Source organism: Lampris incognitus, chromosome 3 (genome assembly GCF_029633865.1).
Source record: "Lampris incognitus isolate fLamInc1 chromosome 3, fLamInc1.hap2, whole genome shotgun sequence".
NCBI classification, from domain to species: Eukaryota; Metazoa; Chordata; class Actinopteri; order Lampriformes; family Lampridae; genus Lampris; species Lampris incognitus.
This window is the reverse complement of record NC_079213.1, coordinates 20,774,103-20,794,896: the sequence shown is the minus strand read 5'-3', so window position 1 is coordinate 20,794,896 and position 20,794 is coordinate 20,774,103. Positions and strand designations below refer to the sequence as shown.

The window sequence follows — 20,794 nt, the reverse complement described above, 5'->3', positions numbered from 1 at the left end:
TTTAATGAATTCAGTGTGTACTACTGTTAAACACTTTGGAGCTGGTGTGATCCCAAAGTCTCAGTCAAAAGTGTATCAGGGAGGGAGGGTTTATCTAGCTGTAGGGGTTGTGGATGTTTGTTTGCTGTAAATTGATGTTTTTTGTGTCTGCTCTCTCCTTGTGCCTTATCCAAAACTACTTCAGGTCAAAATGCTGTACATACTTAAAGTTGCGCAAATCAAGTCAGGAGTCTTTTTGATCGTTTTAAAAATAGACGAGTTGTTTTCTGAATGAAAACATGGCCCAAAATAAATGCTGTGACTGAAAGATGTTTAAGTTTGTTATTTAATTCTTTCATTGTGAAATTGTGGCTCATGGTACTGTCATTTAGAAATAGCTTTTTTTTACTTGCTGAAACATTTTTAAAGGAGATCTTGTTAAAATATCGCTGTATTTTCAAAATAAGCAGTTTGTTTGGAATATACAATTGTCTCTTGAGCACAATTTTAAAGTTTATTTCCAAGGGATTAAATTATGGGTTTATTGTTGAGTAAAATGGTGTATTGTACATTTTTATATAAATGACTTCTGAACTTAATTCGATAAGTGTTATAGCATTGAGACTGGAACCATGCAAATTTTTGTGGTCATTTGTAAATAAAGGTTTTCCTTATGTAATAACCCTTGATGGTCTCTAGTTGTGGTTTATTACGAGGTTGTGGAAAAGGTTTTATTGTAGAAAATGTGTAGTCAACAATGGAATGAAATGTTGAAAGCATGCCCCACATTTGCTTATGAAGTCTATATTGTAACAAGAATACATTATTCTGATTTATGCTTTAACTGGTCATTTGTATTTCAAGAACAGCCATTTCTTCAGCAAGTGCAGGCTGATCAATTTGAAATGGTAGAATAAACGTAACATGATTAATGTTGCATAATAAGTCTCAGTGCTATGAATTCATACTTTTGAGGTACTTTTTCTCCACATTGCAACCACTCTACATGGACATTTAGTACAGTATAAAAGATTTCTGGTGCTATTACAGTCACCACATTCACATCTAAAAAGGAATTATCCATAATGTACACATACATACTCCACAGCAATCTCCAAACACGTTCAGATACCAGCTTTGGATGCTATAAAAATAGTTAAAAGTCTTGTATTAAACTGTTGGCTCCGTTCTTGTCCTTACTCAGGCTTAGTCTTTGTCACCAATAGGACAGTTTTTTTCTTTAGCTGCACACTAATTGGAGGAATGTGAAACATGTCCAAGGCTATGTTGTTGTAACCTTCTATGAAGGCCAGAGGCTGGTGAGTCCCTTGGAGAAGTTGTATCTTGGTGGTGTTTGCCTCCATCAGAATATGTGAGTACATTTTCATTTCTGGACTTTGAGGTTTTATGTCTTCTCTCTTATCATATCTGTTGAAGAAAAAAAAAGGAAAAATAAACAGTGTCCTTAAGAGGCTTCTCTGACTACACAGTGATGGATGGGTGTTAAAGAAATGAGTCCAAAATGTGGAATAACCCACTAACCTCCAGTTTCTGTTCTGCTCCAAGAAGCGAGACACTCCAGTTTCAGCGGCATAGGTGTCAATGTGAACAAAGACATCTGTAAGGGATATAGTAAAGGTTTTTTCAACGTGATTGTAATCCATATTTAGTCCGTATGTGTAAATTAAGGATGACTTTGATGTATTTGGTTCTTTGAACACAAAAAATGAAATGGAAATAAAAAAATACTAATGGAAAAAGGAGGAAAGATGTGTTTAGCAAACTAACTTGCATCTAACTATAGCCCCGTTTTGGCAATTTTTAACTAAATTTTGAATATTATTGTTTCACCAGACATGGCTTTATAAAAATACACAGACAACTACCCACATTAAGGGACCTGAAAGTTAGACTGACTTGCTGTGACTGGCACCAACTTGTGTAGTTCCTTCATCCCTTGGCCTCCCGGGTAGTTGTAGTAGGAAATGTAGAGAGAGATGCTAGAGTATGCTGCATTGGTCAACAGCTGGCCAATTACAAACAAAGAAGCCACTTTATTCCACCAGGACTTGTGGTATTTGCTCAAGCTGAAAGATGCAGGAAAAAACATTCAGGTATATCTAAAACAGTCATAACAAAGCACCGTAAAATTGACAATTACTCTCCAACTGTCTAAAATCCCCCCTTGTTCCTGAAAATAGTTGAGCTGTTACATCAACCATCTCTGAAGACACGTGTCTCACTGGTTTAGGTTTGAATATTTTCAGAGCTTTCTGTGTAGTGTTCTCTGTACAGTGTCCCTCACAGCTTCCCTGCTTTTTGAATTAAGAATACTTAACATGAGTGTACTGTCCACTCTCCTATAAAAATAAACCAATTAAATGGCCCACATTTTTGAGGCATTTAAAAAGCGTGACAAAATCATGCATTTGTGATCCTTGCTGTAATGATATGGTTTGGAAATCCAGTGCTAAAGGGCAGAAAATGTGCACAAGCCACCACCCAAATGCAGACAATTTGTCTGCTGGTAAATCTTTTTACTTTACCACCCCATCAGCAGGTAACTAAATTTTTTTTCTTACATGAAAGAGCAGCCACGAGCAGCCACAATGTTGAGCACAGGGAAAGTGTATATGATGAAGCGCAGTTCCTTGTGGGGAAGCAGTGAGTATAAGAGAATGAATCCCACTGTAGGTAGCAGCAGGACTCTCATCCGCCTGTCCAAGAGGCCAAGGGGGACAAAGAGTAGTGTGCTGCACAGGGCACGGGGCACCGCAGAGTAGAAGTACCACAGAAAGGGGGAGGTTTACTGGCAGCAGGAAAGTTAAGGAGAGCAGGAGTGCAGAGATATTGTGTGGAAGGGCTTTAAAAACACTTGCAACGGTAAAATTATTGAACAGTATCTACAATCACTATAACCTGTTTTAAGTAAAAAATTAACAGCTATAGAAATACTTAATGTATCCTAAAATCAAATCAAGAATCTCTCCGCTAAGCAATAATGTAAATGTAAGGATATTCCCCAGTTGGAGCTTTTGTTGAGTATAGTGTTGTACCACAGAACCTGACCTTCAGGCCACAGCAGTTTCCTCCAGAAAAATGAGTCAATGGCCACAGTCAGAGCTGCAAAAGACAAGGGAAAATTATGGACCAGAAACATAAATATGATGGTTCCCTGGTTTCTGCCTGTTCCACAATGCAAAATAAAAAAACGCCGGTAGTGCACTGTATTGTTGAATGGGCAGGGAAGGTGACTGTTGTCCAAAGGTCTTTAGTCTTTATGCACTTGGTAAACTAGACTAGTTTTTTAGTTAGTTAGTTATACATTACTGGTCCATTTGCTAGGAAGGAAATTCACTCATTGGACTTATTATTGGACTCAATCAAACTGGAGAAGAGTTTGATTGAGATAAATATGTGGAGATACTGTGGCTTAATAATGCAAATCATCTATTGCTTTACACTATACCTTTTCCAAAGTAAGTACATGCGTGCATTTTCACATGCTCATTACTCACCCAGTGACAAAACCCCAGCAGGTACTGCATAGTAAAACAACTCCATCAGCCTCAGCTTTCTGCTCACCAGTGCCATCAGCAACATGAGGCCCAGAAAGATGCAGAGCTCAGACCGAAACACAATGATGACCAAAGCAGAGAGGCTGATGAAAGAACCATATCTCTGAGCCATCCAAGATGTAAAAGCCAGGAGAACTGAAGAGAGAAAAGTTCCTCTGTGGTTGATTCGTTTACAAATCTTGGTCATTTACAAAGCTAAAGTTTCTATGGAACTAATACCTTCAGAAATTGTTGTATAATCTTTTTAGTAAAACTTAAATGAATTATATACATTTGAATGTTTGATGACACCTTGCTTTCTCTTAATGGCAATCTTTACAGGAGGAGGCTTCATTTATCAACCACTCTCAATTTTGGCACAGTTTACCTATTGGAAGCGCGAATACATTAGGGAGGGTCCTGGTGCTGTAGAACATGAGATGAAACTGAGAAGCACAGGTCAGACAGAAGAGCCCCGCAACTGTGGCACCAAACTGTCTCCTCACTTCTCTTTGCATGTGCCAAAGTGCACCAATTACACACACTCCCAGGCAGCCACGCACTGCAACAGAACACATTAGAAAATTAATTTACCTACTGGGAGGCTATGAAAACATGGTTTTACAGAGTTTCTAGCAGTTGCAGATAAGATTGCTCTTAACAGAAACCGTTTGCATGATAAAAAAGTATCCCAATTTTTAATATGAAAGAGGGATACTAAAAACATTAAGCATCTCAAATCAGTGGGCCATTTTTGAGTCTTAAAACCTTAAAATTATTTTAGCAATTTTGAGGCACCAAGTTCACTCGGCTATTTTTCCATGAAAAGACTGCATGGGGTTTTTATTAAATCTCTCAAATAAGGTATTTTCTAATTCAATACACATTTATCAGACTTTGAAGTTTTGTTCTGTAACACACCAGTAAACCTTCACTTTGTGAATTTTAAAGCATTAGCGTTGCATAGAAAACCCACCTGCTAACAGGTAGCTAAAATTATCTCATAGAACAAAAAGTGGAAATCTCTTGTTCTTGTGTTGACTGCAGACCTTATGATCAGGAGTCTAAACAAAAACCCCAAACATTTTTTCCCCCAAACAGACAGAGACTTGGGAATCCATGGTGGAGCTAACTTCAGGGCTGGCCTTCAACAAACATTATGCCTGAGTCACACTGTTGGCTATAGAAATAGCAGTGTTACAGAAAAAATATAATAGGTGAATATACCCAACAACTGTGTGTAGAATTTTGGAGCATCCACGAGAGATGACAGAAACACAATGGGGGAGCAGAGTGTGCAAAGAAACAATGTGCCAAGGAAGGTCCGCGGTACCACACCCGGGAAATCATGATGGTCATACTGAAAGACAGAAAATGCAATAGCAGTAAATCCACCAGCAGTCATTGTTACTTTGTTAGCTGTGTTAGCCTAGCACAACAAGTGGCTATAGGTGACCTTTTTACCTTATCAAACTCAAGTCTGTGATAAAGAATGTCATGGGCCGCTTGCAAATTAAAACTCTCCTCGACTTTAGTGAATGGACAAATAAATAAATGTAACAAAATGACAATAATTAACAAAAATAACAGAGGTAACCCCGAGCCAGTCCTTTTGTCAGCCATGCCAGCTGTCAGATCTGTTGTAAACTTCCGGTTTTGACGGAACTTAAATAAAACCCATCCATCCATTATCCAAACCGCTAAATTACATTTAAATACGTTTTTGATTTGGCTAGTAATATTACTGATACAGTATTTCAAATGTAATTTATCTCTCACCATAAATAATAATAATAAAAAAAATAATGCAGCCAGTACTATAATTTAAATATTTTTGAATTTTATCCAAGCGGGCAAGGAGCTACCCTTGTCCCGCGCGTGGCACCTTGTGATTGGTGTACTGTTTGATTGACAAGTCTGAAAGGCAAATCAACGTAAGCCACAATCTAACAAGAGGCTGACGCGGAAATCTGAAACTTTATCTTTTTTTTCCTTGCAACCAGCATGTAAATATCACTCTGTTGCGCTTTGCATAGATAACGGTAACTCAGGTTTAATGATTATAACGTTTCGTTTAGATGTGCCTGAGCTTCGCAGCACATATATAATTGTAGCAAGCTTGCTGGCAAGTGGCTAGCCTGTGTGTCTTGATATGAAATTTTGTCCCTGATCAATTGATCTGCTGAAATGCTGTCCACCGGCTCAGTGCTGCGGCTGTTCCAGCTATCGTCCTGTGTAATGCTTGTTTTATTATCACAATGCACTGATGCTAAGAGAGATTTAAAAAGCGCCTGTTCTACTTGCAAACAGATAACGGATAATTTCAGCAAGGTGAGTATGCATATTCAAAGCTCATGCTCTCTAGTCTCTCATTCTTAAAAGTTTGATTATCTGTCTATCTATCTATTTATCTGTCTGTCTATCCTTTTGTCCTAAAGGTAAAGACTAATAATGATTTTCCATTATAGGGATTTGAAAGGACAGCAAAGCAGAACTTTGGTGGAGGGAACACAGCCTGGGAGGAGAGGACATTGTCCAAATATGAAACAAGGTAAGACAGTGTGACCTGTCTGTGGGTCACCTTGCCACGACAAGCAAACTGGTCATTAGAGTTGTTTGCTTTGTGCCCATGCTGTAGATTGTAGATTTTTGCGAAACAGCTGTAGTCAAAAGTGGCCAGCATATCTGAAAATGTATTATCAGTGGCAGTTAACAGTCAGTTACATTTTTAGAGTGGTTACCTTAGCAATGGCTTGCTGCATGCTTGAGGTGATGTCAGGGTAGATTTTCAACAACACTAAAGTTGTTGCAGGATTTTGTTGATTCTGGTATTACTTTTCCAGCCTGCCTGCATGTTTTTGTAATTGTGCACTTAACTAAAGAAAAAGTTTATACCTCTTCAAAAACACACCACTGTGATCCATATTTGTGACTTAATTTATTGTCACATTGTTGTTTAGAGTGTTTACAGACACCTCCCCTCCTATTTTTATCTTTTCTTCTGTTTGTCCCCTGTTAACAGTGAGATTCGACTGATGGAAATCGTGGAGGGGCTGTGTGACAGCAGCAGTTTTGAATGCAACCACATGCTTGAAGAACACGAGGAGCTCTTTGAGACCTGGTGGTTCAAAAAGTGTGTGCACAGTTTGTGTCTGTGTGTATTTGAGCATGTATGAGTCGGGTAAAATATCTACAAAACAAACTGTTTACATAGCCTTCTAGACTGCACAAAAAAAAGTTCATTCTCTTAATGGCTTAATCACTTTTTAGCGTTGTAGAATTAAGAGACTTAACCAGCCTCAGACAATGTCCTTTTTGTAGTTGGTTTCTTGCCTTTTTTTAACTTGATATGATCTAATCATTTTGACTCCCCCAACGGAAGATGCTGAACTTTTTCTCCTTCAATTTCCCCCTTTTTTTGTGATACAGAAAAACAAAATATCCTGATCTGCATCAGTGGTTCTGCATTGACACCATCAAAGTTTGTTGTCCAAAGGGATCATTTGGACCTGACTGCAACGGTAAGGAAAAAGGTTCAACAAACCACAGAATGGTACATGACATGCAAAATCTATGCTTCACATGCATAGATTTTAGTTCGTGATAAGCCACAAGCATTATCTTTTTTTCTTTTTTTTTTACCTGATGTAGTTACATATTAACTGGGTTTTGAATTGTATGTATAGTCACTACTTTAGTATATGCGTCTTCCATCCTAGCCAGCTACTACTACTACTACTTTCGGCCGCTCCCGTTAGGGGTCGCAACAGCGGATCATCCGTTTCCATTTCTCCCTGTCGTCTGCATCTTCCTCTGTCACACCAGCCACCTGCATGTCCTCCCTCACCACACCCATAAACCTCCTCTTTGACCTTCCTCTTTTCCTGTTCCCTGGCAGCTCCATATTCAGCATCCTTCTCCCAATATATACCCAGTGTCTCTCCTCCACACATGCCCAAGCCATCTCAATCTTGTCTCTCTTGCTTTGTCTCCAAACCGTCCAACCTGAGCTGTCCCTCTAATATAATCATTCCTAATCTTGTCCTCCTTCGTCACTCCCAATGAGAATCTTAGCATCTTCAACTCTGCCACCTCCAGCTCCGCCTCCTGTCTTTTCGTCAGCGCCACTGTCTCCAAACCATACAACGTAGCTGGTCTCACAACCATCTTGTAAACCTAGCCAGCTACAGCCCACAAATAACCCCAAGAATGTATCTCTGTTGGTCCTGTCTCTCTCGATTTCTCAAAGCCTGTGTGGGGGGCTCTGAGAGACCTTGCCATGGCAACGGAGTGTGTGATGGTGAGGGGACCAGAGGAGGGGATGGAAAATGCAGTTGTGACCATGGATACAAGGGGGAGTTTTGCCTGGACTGCACTGACGGCTACTTCAACGAAGTCAGGAACGACACCTTCGCTTTGTGCACAGGTAATGATGGATACAGTTTTGACAAGGGAAAGTTTTGGTGTCATGTGGTTTATATGATATTTTAGAGGCATTTTTACCCAACCAAGAGAAAAATCTGAATATTTCCAAAGGACCCCCTACTGTTGACTACTCTATGCATTGCGTCAGTGATGCCTTTTTTTGTTTTATGTCAGTGGCCAGGGAGGGGCCGTTAACCTTTGTTAATGATGAAGGTGAGGAATGCCCAGCTAATGTCTGTAGACAGTGAATTTGAGCACCCCTGTCTGCTACAGAATGTCACAGTTCTTGTAAGACCTGCTCCGGTGCAACGAATCAGGACTGTGACGAGTGCAAGTCAGGCTGGGAGGAGGATGATCAGGAAGCTTGTGTAGGTAAGAGAACAAGTGAGAGATCTCCATGTGGTCATTTCTGAATTGAGAAGCCCGATGGGTCTGGACGTCACTGGGACTCAACTGGGTAGGGGCTGCCAGCATTAAGGGTTTGAAGCCTCTTCATCTAGCAATGATGCATGATGATAATGTCGATGATGATGGTAAAAATAATAAGGTCTTTTATTAACCGTCACATGTTGTTCACTCATTAGCCATCGATGTACTATTTACTAGTCACACCCACCAGTCCACCTCTGGATGTTATCGCAGTAGAGTTGTACATTTATTTAAAAACAATTCAATATATTTTATCCTCATCTCAACTGTTAATCATATGAACAATAATCATGGTTAATGGTCGTTATTCAAAATGGGTTATTTTGATCAAAACCAAACATGAGGGTTAAGAAAGTTTCGGAGTTATGTATGAGCAAGCCAAATTTTCTCCCCAAACATCTTTCAAATTCTGGAAGACATTTGACTCCTGATTGAGTCTCTCTGCAGACACCTAATATATTCCAGTATCTCTCCTCACATAGTCACAAATAGCCAAAATGACTATCAGGAATGACAGGGACTTTGTCAGGGTCTGACTTAAAACCAAAAAAAAAAAAAAAGAGTACAAGGAATATGATGCTGTGGAATATGTCTGTCCTCCTCACCACAGTCTGTTTAATTTTCAGATGTAAACGAGTGCTCCAAAGATCCTCCTCCATGTGAGGAAGATGAGTACTGCCTCAATACAGATGGTTCCTACTCTTGCAAAGGTTAGAAGACCAAGATTTCTACTGTTCCTACTGTTTTATCAAGCAACTCTTTCGTGTGACAGCTTTGGATGCCAAAAACATGAGTCTTAATTATGTGCATATGTTTAGTATGTCATCTATATCCATTGTGGAATAAAACTAAAGAGAAAATCTTAAATTTCAGTTGGAGAAAAAGCTGGCTTTTGGCAACATTTGCATGTAACATTTTACATCTTTATGATGTAACCTAGCTGTTGGAGCAGCTTGGAAAAGTATACTATCACATTCCCCAGGTTGGCTGAAATGTCTCGGTTTGCAGAAGTAACCTTATTTAATTTCATTTATTTGTTTATTTATTTTCTCATACCGCCAATGTCTGTCTGTGCCAGCCTGTGACAAGGTGTGCTCCGGCTGTACGGGAGCAGGTCCTGATAAGTGCCAGGCATGTGCCAGTGGCTATGAAGACAAAGAGGGCACTTGTACAGGTAAGGACTTGAATATTTGTATGTTCTGAATGTTTCTATGTTTGTACTGAGAATCAACTTTTTTTTTGTACAAGCAAAAGCCTCAAGATGACACTTTTTTTTCTTGTCTGTTTTATTTGTAAAACACAAAAAGCTAAACAAGTATTGCTGCAATAATTTTTTTCATGAGAAGAGTTGAATTTTTAGCTGATTGTGGCCCAAATTCAGCCATTGTTCCCTAATTTCCCCCCTCCTTTATTATGCTTTCGCATCTTTTCTTTAAAAATAAAAAACCCCCAAAAAAACCAACTGCCTCACTTCCTTACTTTTTGATTTACACCAAGTGTACAAAACCTCAGGACCGTCCTAATACTCACATAAACTCCCACTTACACCTAAGATGCAATAGTTTCAAGTCTTAAAACAACTTGTAACACCCCCCACCATAATCCGCTCCTCTCTCCTTCACAACCTCAGTGGGTTTAATTGTTGAAATAAGGTAATTAGAGATGATTGATTTCTACTCACTACTCTACTTCCTGGAAAGAACACATGATCCCCAATTTATAATCTGCATTGTACCAATAAATTGTTTTGAAAGTGCAATATGGGATTTCTACCTGAATGCTGACATCTATTTTTCAGTAATGTAACAACAACAAATTGTTGTTGCTGCGTAGTTTGCTGAGGAGTTCAAGTCAAGTCTTCGTGGCCGGGGCCTTCAGACAACAACAGAAATACTTCTGACACTTGGCCACCATAACTCGCACAACTGTGTTTTTGAATGCAGAAATCTGGGGAGTTGGCGGGCCGTGAGTTGTTCACTGTGTTGCTGTCACAACCATTAAGAAACCCCCGCTGATCTTTATTTACTAGTCATTATGCTTTGGGAAGGCAGAAATACTACACGTTGCACTTTTAGAAGTGACAAAACAATAACCAATGCAGGAAGAAAGAAAAGAAAGAAAGCCACTTTATTTCGTCATTGTACAGTTTACAATGAAATGTGTTCTCTGCATGTAACCCATCCTATGGTAAAGGAGCAGTGGGCAGCTGCAGCGCCCAGGGACCAACTCAGGGTCCATCTGTCATCATCTTACAATGCTGTAATTGCAACTATTCCTCAATCTTCTGTGAATAGTGCACATTGCCATTGAAACACTAGTTAACGCTCGCGGCAGTTTGCATATGATTTCGATCGTTATGCAACTGTATTGGGGTTTTTTGTTTTGTGTTTTTTTTGGGGGGGGGGGTTTCTCCTCAATTGTATCCGGCCAATTACGCCACTTTTCCGAGCCTTTCCAGTCAGTGCTGCACCCCCTCTGCCAATCCGGGGAGGGCAGCAGACTAACATGCCTCCTCCGATACATGTGGAGTCGCCAGCAGCTTCTTTTCACCTGACAGTGAGGAGTTTCGCCAGGGGGACGTAGCACATGGGAGGATCACGCTATTCCCTCCCAGTTCCCCATCTCTCCTGAACAGGCGCCCTAACCGACTAGAGGAGGCGCTAGTGCAGCGACCAGGACACATACCCACATCCGGCTTCCCATCCACAGACACGGCCAATTGTGTCTGCAGGGATGCTCGACCAAGCCGGAGGTAACAAGGGGATTTCAACCGGGATCCCCTGTGTTGGTAGGCAACAGAATAAACCGCCACACTACCCGGACGCCCCATGCAACTGTATTGTTTATAAGGGTGGGGACAGTTGAGACTGAAGAGGTCACTTAGATGAGTGATGAAACGTTTCTCCCACTAAACGTTCTATTCACAGTTGAACTGATTCAACTTCTTGTGATTTTCTTACCTGGATTATTGCGCATGCATAAAGACAATGGGCAATCCGGTTTTTGTTCACACCACCAACAATTTGGTGCGGCAACAGAAACTACTCTGACTTTCTTTGATACTAGTAGAGGGGAAATTGTGATATTTACCCTTTCTTGATATTTCCAAGCAGGTTTTTTTTTTTTTTTTTTAAAAACAGTTTTCCTCAGAAATTAGAAATGTGTCTTTTTGGCTTGTCTTCCTCTAGAGGGCAGTCAGAGTGCATGGTCAGCCGCCTTGGAGCTGACAGATTGGATGTCTGCTACTTTAGGACACTTGAGCAGGGCTTTCTTTTCAGGTTGGTTGGTTAAAGGACCGTCCTCCTAATTTAATCCATATGCACTTCTGCTGCCAGTATTGTGAAGCCCTCTTGTCCTACCACTGTAGTGAATATTACTTTCCTCTCAAATTATTGGCAAAAGGTGATGAGTTTCACAAATGGATGATAAAATGTCTATATTTTTTGAGATAGCTCTAGCTCACGTAAAGGTGTAACAACAGTATTTCTCCCTCCCTCTTTTCTTCCAGATACTGACGAATGTGCCCAGCTGGAGCCAGTGTGCACCAAGGAGCACCAGCAGTGTGTCAACACTAAAGGCAGCTATGTGTGTATTTGTGCCAGTGGCTACGAGGAGCAGGACGATGTGTGTGTTGAAAAGCCGCAGTCAGGTGAGGATTGTCTGCCCCCCCCCACCCCAATTCACAGTAAATGCTGTGTCATCCTCAATATGAGTCATATTTATAAGAACAATGTGCAGTACTTACTGCAAATAATGGCTCTAATATGAATTATTGACATGCTGGCCACTAACTGAGGATATTGAATCATGGGAACAGCAAAAGATAGGATACAGATTAGGATGCAGCAGCTGGGGAAAAAAAACAAATGTCTATATTGAAGATGCTCATTATAGTGATGCAGAGCCCTAAGTGGTTTGTGAAAGGCATCTCTCCTTGCTGACTATTACAGGCTCTCAGGTGCTGCGTCTCACTCAGTGAGCGGACATGTTTGTATACATCAGCAGTAATCCAGCAAGCTCTCCACATCTGCAAATTGAATTAGTTGAATGTTGGTGTGATTAAAATATATGCAGCGCATGCATTTTTGATTTTGTATGTTAGTCAGATTCATCAAATGGATTCCCCCCCACCCCCATCTGAATTGTAGTTTTGCATGGTCCCCATTGTGTCAAGTTTCAAGGAAACCACTAAAAAGCCCCCCTCCCCGACAAAGAAAAAACAACATAACAATACACTGTATCATCTCAAATGTACAGGAAGCCATCTAAAGCTTTAAAAAAAAAATCCTTTGCCCTTTGGTGGACTGGCAGCCTGTCCAGGGTGTCTCCCTGCCTGCCACCCAATGACTGCTGGGATAGGCTCCAGCATTCCGCGACCCCAATTGGGATAAATGGCTTGGATGATGAAAAAAAAAATGCTATTCATTGGTAATGCAGTAATGGTCAACATATAAGTCAAACATGAATGGTTTTATTTATGCTTCCACCATCAGAGGAAGAAGGACCAGAGGAATCGGAGTCCGATAAGAGCCCACAGGAGCATGAGGATCTTTGACCTCCGGCCAGGGACCAGCAGACCCTAAAAATGAAGAAATAATGGAATTGCGGCTAGTTAAGTCTTTGAATTACGTCCCAACTATGTTGTGATGTGCAGGACCACTCCTTTTTTAAGACATTTTGGCTACATGGCATTTAATGTTCAGAACCTGCAAAACGGTCAAGACAGACTTTTCTATCAGCGGATTATGGGTAACAAGACAACAGAAACTACATGAACATTCTGGTTATTGTTGCTTTTCCTGCTGTGCTCAACCTGCTTAGTATTTTTCTTTTGTCTGTGGATTTAATTATAAAGTTGGTTAATAAAGATGGTATCATCTAAATTCAAAGTTAGATTTATGCTTTGCTCATGTTAATTGAAGTGTGTGCACGAGCGTGTGTGCGCGCCCACAAATGTGTGTGCATGCATGTGTTCATTTCTGACTTATCCTACTTTTGGGGACACATAAGAAGAAAGAAAGCTACTTAATTGTGTCATTGTATTCCTACAACAAATGTGTTCTCTGCATTTAACCCATCTTATTGTATAGGAGCAGTGGGCAGCTGCAGCGCGCTGGGACCAACTCCAGTTCTTCTTTCCATCACCTTGCTCAGGGGCACAGGCAGGAGTATTAACCCTAACATGCATGTCTTTTTGATGGTGGGAGGAAAGCGGAGCACCCGGAGGAAACCCACACAAACACGGGGAGAACATGCAAAGGCCGCACAGAAAGGACCTGGGACGGCCTGGGGTTTGAACCCAGGACCCTCTTGCTGTGAGGCAACAGTGCTAACCACTGGGCCACTGTGCTGCCAGGGGTGGCTTGTCCAATTAGGGACTAAAGCCGTGTCCCCAATTGGGGGGAAAAAGCTAATTTTGGGGGCAAGAGTTGGGGTTAGGTTTAAAGTTAGGCATGCAGTTCTGATGGTTAAGGTCCGTGTTAAGAGCTAGGGAAGAATGTAAATCGATGTAATGTCCCCAGAAGTGACCCGAGAGAGAGAGAGAGAGAGAGAGAGAGAGAGAGAGAGAGAGAGAGAGAGTGTGTGTGTGTGGGAGAGAGAGAATTTTCTTTCATTTTTGAGGGCTGCAGTGCTCAGAAATAGCCACAGGATGGCACTACAGTCATATAGAATCATTTTGACCCGGTGAATTATATTTTCTTACCGTAGTATAGTTATGTATTCAGTTTTGTGTGTTATTCCAGTAAATTGTACCCACTGGTTAGTTCATATATTTTTCACATCCCCACCAACCATGTACATCACAGTCACTGCTTCTGTCAGTCAAGTGTGGATTACAGAGAATAATAATAATAATTACACATACAAACACACACATAATATATAATATTACGTTTTATTATTATTCTTTATAGAAAATTGATCATCACTTATATAATGATGCTTTTTGGATAAGCCATTACTTGTCCCATTTTGGATCAAAGCATATTTTTCTAACCTGAGTCTCACCTTGCAATCAGGTCTCCTGGCTTCCTCTGCAGTGATATCAGCTGCTGGGACTTCACAGGCCTGCCAAGGTCAGGGAGCAGTCATTATGGAATTAGATTTGTGTCAATATAATCAAGCAAAACTTCTTAAATATCAAACAAAATATGAGGATTTAAGAGAATAAAACTCAGTGAAGCAAAAAAAAAAATTCTCTCAAGAGTCACTTATGACTTGCAAAACAAATTGTGTAATAGTGTAAACTATTGGCCTTGGTATGTCCTTTGGTTTGCAGTGCCCTCCGCTCCTTTCTCGCTGGTCAGGCGTTTGCTCACTGGCAGCTTTGCGGTGACGCTGCCAGCGCGCTCGTTTGCACTTCTGACGCAAACTACTTGCGTGCGTATTATTATTTTTCCTAGGATGGCGAAGGACTGCACTACTTGACTTGCATTCATTCTCTACAGCGGGGGTCTGCAACCTTTTGGATGTCCCGTGCCACTTTACAAACTTTTTTGGGGGGGGGGTCAGACCCACTGTCAGGTCATTTTCATAATGACCATTTATCTATTTATTTACTGCTGCTGCTGCTTGTCTCCCCATCAAGATTCTGCATGCCAAAACACACACACACACACTTGTGCAAATGTGGGTAAATTACTAGGGCACAAAAGAAAATGACTCGTTTACATGCACACTCTAATCAAGAACTGCGTTCCGACTCATCTTTCGATGCAGGAGTTCGCAAACGCCTGACCCGTGAGAAAGAAGCAGAGGGACTTATTATCCAGCCGTCCATCCATTATCCGAACCGCTGCTCTCGGTCAGGGTCGCGGGGATGCTGGAGCCTATCCCAGCAGTCATTGGTTGGCAGGCGGGGAGACACCCTGGACAGGCCCCCAGGCCATCACACAGGGCCCACATACACATCTAGGGGCAATTTAGTATGGCCGATTCACCTGACCTACATGTCTTTGGACCGTGGGAGGAAACCGGAGCACCCGGGGGAAACCCACGCAGACACGGGGAGAACATGCAAACTCCACACACGGGACGACCTGGGACGACCCCCAAGGTTGGACTACCCCGGGGCTTGAACCCAGAACCTTCTTGCTGTGAGGCGACCGCGCTAACCACTGCGCCACCGTGTTTACGCATCACACAAATAGTCATGCAAGTTGTTTTACTTTCGAGATTACTTTTTTTTTGTTGCTTCAATTAGTTTTCTCTCAAATTCTCATTTTCGTTTGATATTTAAGAATTCTTATGTGACTATATTGACACAAGTCTGATTCTATATAAACCTGCCTGAGATGGAGTCACACTACATCCCATTTATATACCTGGTTGTTGACTCCTGCGTAAGCCTCGTCTTTGTTTAGGCACACCGCTTGAGAGAACACGCAGGGGGCGCCCTTGCGAAATTAAATATTCGTCATTAAAAAAAAAAAGAAAAGACTGATACTATCTGAGGCAAATGTGATGGCTGGCATTAAATTGAACTCCCAGCTGAAAAATTATTGACGTTAAGTCTGAGTTCATTTCTGTCACCCGTGGTAGGATGAAAGCATGAACTGTAAAAAAAAAAAAACCCCAAAAAAACGCTCAACTTGGACTTTTCTGTGAGATTTGAAAAGTTGCACAGCTCATCTGATGGCTTTCTTCAGACCGGAATTCATGCTCTAGTATGAGGACGTGGTTGGCCCTTCACTTAAACACAAAAAATACCCTTTTTAGATGATATAACTATCTGTTTTAACAATGTTAGCAATGAATCCTATTCGAATTCACGTTATCTTGTCCAAATAATTTCGTTTTGAAGTGTGCTATAATCGTCCCACCTCCGCCATTTCAACTCAGGAGGGTCATTTATATCATAGTGTGATCTAGCATGAAGGTGGTGTGGCCGACGCCATAGTAATCTGTACCCTGCTTCTGCTGAATGATAGAAGCTAAACAGGTAAATTCTTGGCAAGAACTCGGATGGGAGACCTTTCGGGAAAACTTCCCAAGTTGCTGCTGGAAGTGATGTTGGTGAGCCAGTAGGGGGCAGTCTTCCCCCTGCTCCGAATAAAACATTCCAGTGCGGTGATGGGGAGACACTGTTCTGTAGAAGATGTAGTTCTTTGGATGAGATGTTAAACCGAAGTCCTGACTCACCGTGGTCATTAAAGATCCCAGGGCTCTTACCACAAAGAGTAGGGGGGTCCCCCGGTGTCCCGGCAAAATTTCCATCCTGGCTCTCTCCATCTGGCCACCTAATCATCCCCCTGTGTAATTGGCTCAATGATTTCCTCTCTCTCCACCTCAAGCTGATGTGTGGCAAGTGTTCTGGTGCAAAACTGCTGACGTGCATCACCCAGGTGGGTGCTACACATTGATGGTGGTTGAGGTGAGCCCCCCCCCTTCTCTGTGAAGCACTTTGGGTGTCACTATACAAGTGTAATCCATTATTATTGCAAAAGTGAATCTTTGTATTTGCAATACCACCTGGGACTCAGTAACGAGTACAAGGGATAATGATAACAGTATGACGCCTTTCAAAAGCTCAATGTCACTTGACCAGTAGTCAGTACCAGTAGTACACATAACACAAGCAGCAACAATTCGAACATGGCAACAAAATAAGGTAAAGATTATTCAGAAGAGGTAACACGGTGAGAAGAGATGTCTTTAAACGAGATTTGAAATACACTGCTCAAAAAAATAAAGGGAACACATAAGCAATGCAATGTAGCTCCAAGTCAATCACACTTTTGAGATATCAACCTGTCCAGTTAGGAAGCAACACTGATTTGTGAATCAATTTCACCTGTTGGTAAATTGTCTAATTTCCACCAGGTGGAAATTAGACAATTTGCAAGACAACCCCTATAAAAGGAATGGATTTGCAGGCGGTGGCCACAGACCATTTGCCTGTCCTCATCTTTTCTGGCCGATCTTTGGTTAGTTTTTCATTTTGCTAGTGCCCTCACCACTAGAGGTGGCATGAGGCGGTATCTGCAACCTACAGAAGTTGCTCAGGTAGTGCAGCTCATCCAGGATGGCACATCAATGCGTGCTGTGGCAAGAAGATTTGATGTGTCTCCCAGCACAGTGTCCAGAGCATGGAGGAGGTACCAGGAGACAGGCCAGTACACCAGGAGACGTGGAGGGGGCCGCAGGAGGACAACAACCCCGCAGCAGGACCGCTATCTGGTCCTTTGTGCAAGGAGGAACAGGAGGAGCACTGCCGGAGCCCTACAAAACGACCTTCAACAGGCCACTAATGTACAGGTTTCTGCTCAAACAGTGAGAAACAGAATGCATGAGGATGGTATGAGGGCCCGACGTCCACAATTGGGGCCTGTGCTCACAGCCCAACACCGTGCAGCCCGATTGACCTTTGCCAGAGAACATCTTGGTTGGCAGATTCGCCATTGGTGCCCTGTGCTCTTCACAGATGAGAGCAGGTTCACACTGAACACATGTGACAGACGTGAGAGAGTCTGGAGACGCTGTGGAGAATGTTCTGCTGCCTGCAACATCCTCCAGCATGACCGGTTTGGCAGTGGGTCAGTGATGGTCTGGGGAGGCATATCCTTGGAGGGCCGCACAGACCTCTACGTGCTAGCCAGAGGTACCATGACTGCCATTAGGTACCGGGATGAGATCCTCAGACCCATTGTCAGACCATATGCTGGTGCAGTGGGCCCTGGGTTCCTGCTCATGCATGACAATGCTCGTCCTCATGTGGCCAGAGTGTGTCAGCAGTTCCTGTATGTCGAGGGCATTGATGCTATGGACTGGCCTGCACGTTCCCCAGACCTGAATCCAATCGAGCACCTCTGGGACATCATGTCTCGTACCATCCGCCAACGCGATGTTGCACCACAGACTGTCCAGGAGTTGACCGATGCCCTGATCCAGGTCTGGGAGGAGATCCCTCAGGAGACCATCCGTCGTCTCATCAGGAGCATGCCCAGACGTTGTAGGGAGTGCATACAGGCACGTGAAGGCCACACACACTGCTGAGCCTCATTTTGAATCGTCTTGAAGAATTTCCACAGAAGTTGGATCAGCCTATGTTCTCATTTTCCACTTTGATTTTGAGTATGATTCTGAATCCAGACCTTAATGGGCTAATGATTTTGATTTCCATTGATCATTCTTAGGTTATTTTGCTCTAAACACATTCCTCTGTCTAATAAATAAAGATTTTCAGCTGAAATATTTCATTCATCGAGGTCTATATTGTGTTTTTTAGGTGTTCCCTTTATTTTTTTGAGCAGTGTATGTAATGGGGGAGATGTCAAGGATGCTCTGTGCGAGTAGGGGGCCATGACACTGAATGACCCGCTACTTATAGAAGACGGTCTGAATCTATGGATGAAGAGAACTAGCACCGGAGGACCTCAGTGTACGGGAAGAAGAGTATGAATGGAGAAGGTCAGAAGAATATTTGCAGAGCTTTTGTAGGTTAGGTGAAGAATTTGTAATGAATACATGATGAAAATTGGTAACCGGTGGAGAGAAGGGATGGGAGTGATGTTAGCTGAGCGTTTGGTGTGTGCGAGGACTAGCAGCTGAGTTGGAGCACGATGGGATGAAAAATGCATTCAAATCATGTAATAACCGTCCAGTACAGCCAAAAATTATACAGAAAAAGCCATGGATCACAATTTACCTGCAAAATTAAGACCTATAGAGGTAGAAAATAAATGTAAAAAATATAACTCAACTCATTTGCCATTTGCCACTTTACACCAAGGTAGCGTCAGCCTCTCAATGCAACCAGAGACCCTGATGTATAAATCCGATCCTGCTTTCTTGATTCACCCACAAGCCAAGTCTTCGTCAATTAGTTCTATACGGCGAGTCACTGTTCTGCGCGATAAAGTTGTTTTCTAATTTGCCTTTGCTCTCTGGACACACAAGACTTGCTGTCTCCACCATACATTCCTTCAAAAACTCCAGAGAAAGGCTTGCTCGCTTTCGCTCATTTACGTATATGCCAGTAGATAACTTGCCTTTGTGCTGGACTGTCGGGTAAAAAAATATTTTGTTGAGCCTGTAAATTGGCTGCTAACCTCGAAGCTGTACTAGGCCGGGAGCCAGGACCAGCCCTCAGGATGTTTTCTGCTACCTTTTTTTCACTATTATTTCTTGTTAGCCTATACCTTGGGCCATCAGAAGTTGATAACGAGCACCCCCAACTCGGCCCCGTTTGGCCACAGGGGGCCAAAAACCCAATTTTTGGGCCATGTTCCTGGCGAAATTATGTACATGCAAATATTTAGGTACTACAATGGCATAAATAGTCATACAAGAATGAAATTTGGCAGAGAGTATCCTGATACATAGGGGGAGGCAGGAAAATATGATTCTGGGGCTTGTTGCAACTCAATTTTAAGATATCACCCACACCATCCCCAAAGAGACAAAAAAAGTACTGTCCGCCTGACAAATTATCATCAAAATGATTATTCTTCAGCACTTTATGGTGAATATGTATGCCTCACTTGTGTATAGACAACTTCCCTAGTTCTTAAGCTTAAATTTGAGCCCAAGATGACCTTTCTATTTCAAAAATTACTCTTGCTGTGGCCGAAAGTCTTCTCTATACCTCAAATCAGAGAACATTTAATTTTTTAGTCACTAGCATTCCAAATGGGGGTAAGTGCAATTTATTGCATTTAACAATATGTTCATATGTACTGCTTACTACTGCTATCTGAAGTGAACATGAAAAGTGAATACTAAAGAACCTGTAGGAAAACAAATGCTTTTAAATGGTGTCTCATAGGCCTATAGCAATGGGCCTATAGGTCTAAAGCAATGCACTCAAGTAGAAGCCAACCACCAATAGAGTACAGTAAACATTTTTTATTATAATTTTTTTTAGAAAACAGATGGCTTTCATTTTATTAACAACAATGAAACATTAATTCCTACCCTCTTACCCCATCCCATCCCACTGTCCCCAAAAAAACTACACAAAATATAGGCAAAGGGAGAAACAACAACAGAAGAAGCCAAAAATTCACCTTAAAAATAAAAATAATATAAAATAAATCATAATTGGTGGTTCACTGGGATAGTGCGCGTACCACAACACTAGTCCCTAACACATCAGCATGGGTTTGAATCCGGCCCACTTCCATATGCTGCATGTCCTCCCTTCTCTCTTTCCCCACTCATGTCTCTTTCAACTGTACTATCTAATAAAGCTGAAATCCGAAAAAAATCTAAAAAAATAAAATAAAATCTAAATTGGATTTGATATCTTAATCATCTCCATATTCCTCCTCTTCTTCATCATCATCCATGTTAGTGTGTATTTCCTCAAGGTCATCCTCAAGTGTCCCCTCTTCTTCCAAGACATCAACAAGGGCCTGGGGGATGACGTCACCCTCAAACCACAGAGGTTCTAGCTTGCCATC

General features: G+C 41.8%; 2 protein-coding genes across 3 annotated transcripts; one reads left to right on the top strand and one right to left on the bottom strand.

The window, feature by feature from the left end:
• Positions 1-1,165: 1,165 nt before the first annotated feature.
• Positions 1,166-5,159, bottom strand: alg12 (ALG12 alpha-1,6-mannosyltransferase). Its single transcript, XM_056277989.1, has 9 exons — positions 5,001-5,159; positions 4,764-4,896; positions 3,925-4,098; positions 3,498-3,692; positions 2,997-3,102; positions 2,562-2,783; positions 1,897-2,066; positions 1,522-1,597; positions 1,166-1,407 (listed from the first exon to the last, which is right to left on the bottom strand). Exons 1-9 carry the CDS (start codon positions 5,157-5,159, stop codon positions 1,176-1,178), a joined length of 1,467 nt encoding a protein of 488 aa, XP_056133964.1. The 3' UTR covers positions 1,166-1,175.
• Positions 5,160-5,524: 365 nt separating this feature from the next.
• creld2 (cysteine-rich with EGF-like domains 2) lies at positions 5,525-13,379 on the top strand. Of its 2 annotated transcripts, XM_056277329.1 has the most exons (11): positions 5,525-5,867; positions 6,005-6,087; positions 6,559-6,669; positions 6,966-7,057; positions 7,786-7,962; positions 8,235-8,333; positions 9,017-9,100; positions 9,469-9,564; positions 11,579-11,668; positions 11,899-12,039; positions 12,884-13,379. In XM_056277329.1, the coding sequence occupies exons 1-11, from the start codon at positions 5,724-5,726 to the stop codon at positions 12,943-12,945; spliced, it is 1,179 nt and encodes a 392-aa protein (XP_056133304.1). In that variant the 5' UTR covers positions 5,525-5,723; the 3' UTR covers positions 12,946-13,379. The 2 variants fall into 2 exon arrangements, with proteins under 2 accessions (XP_056133304.1, XP_056133305.1); XM_056277330.1 differs by lacking the exon at positions 11,579-11,668 and having other exon boundaries at positions 12,884-13,377.
• The last annotated feature ends 7,415 nt before the right edge of the window (positions 13,380-20,794 follow it).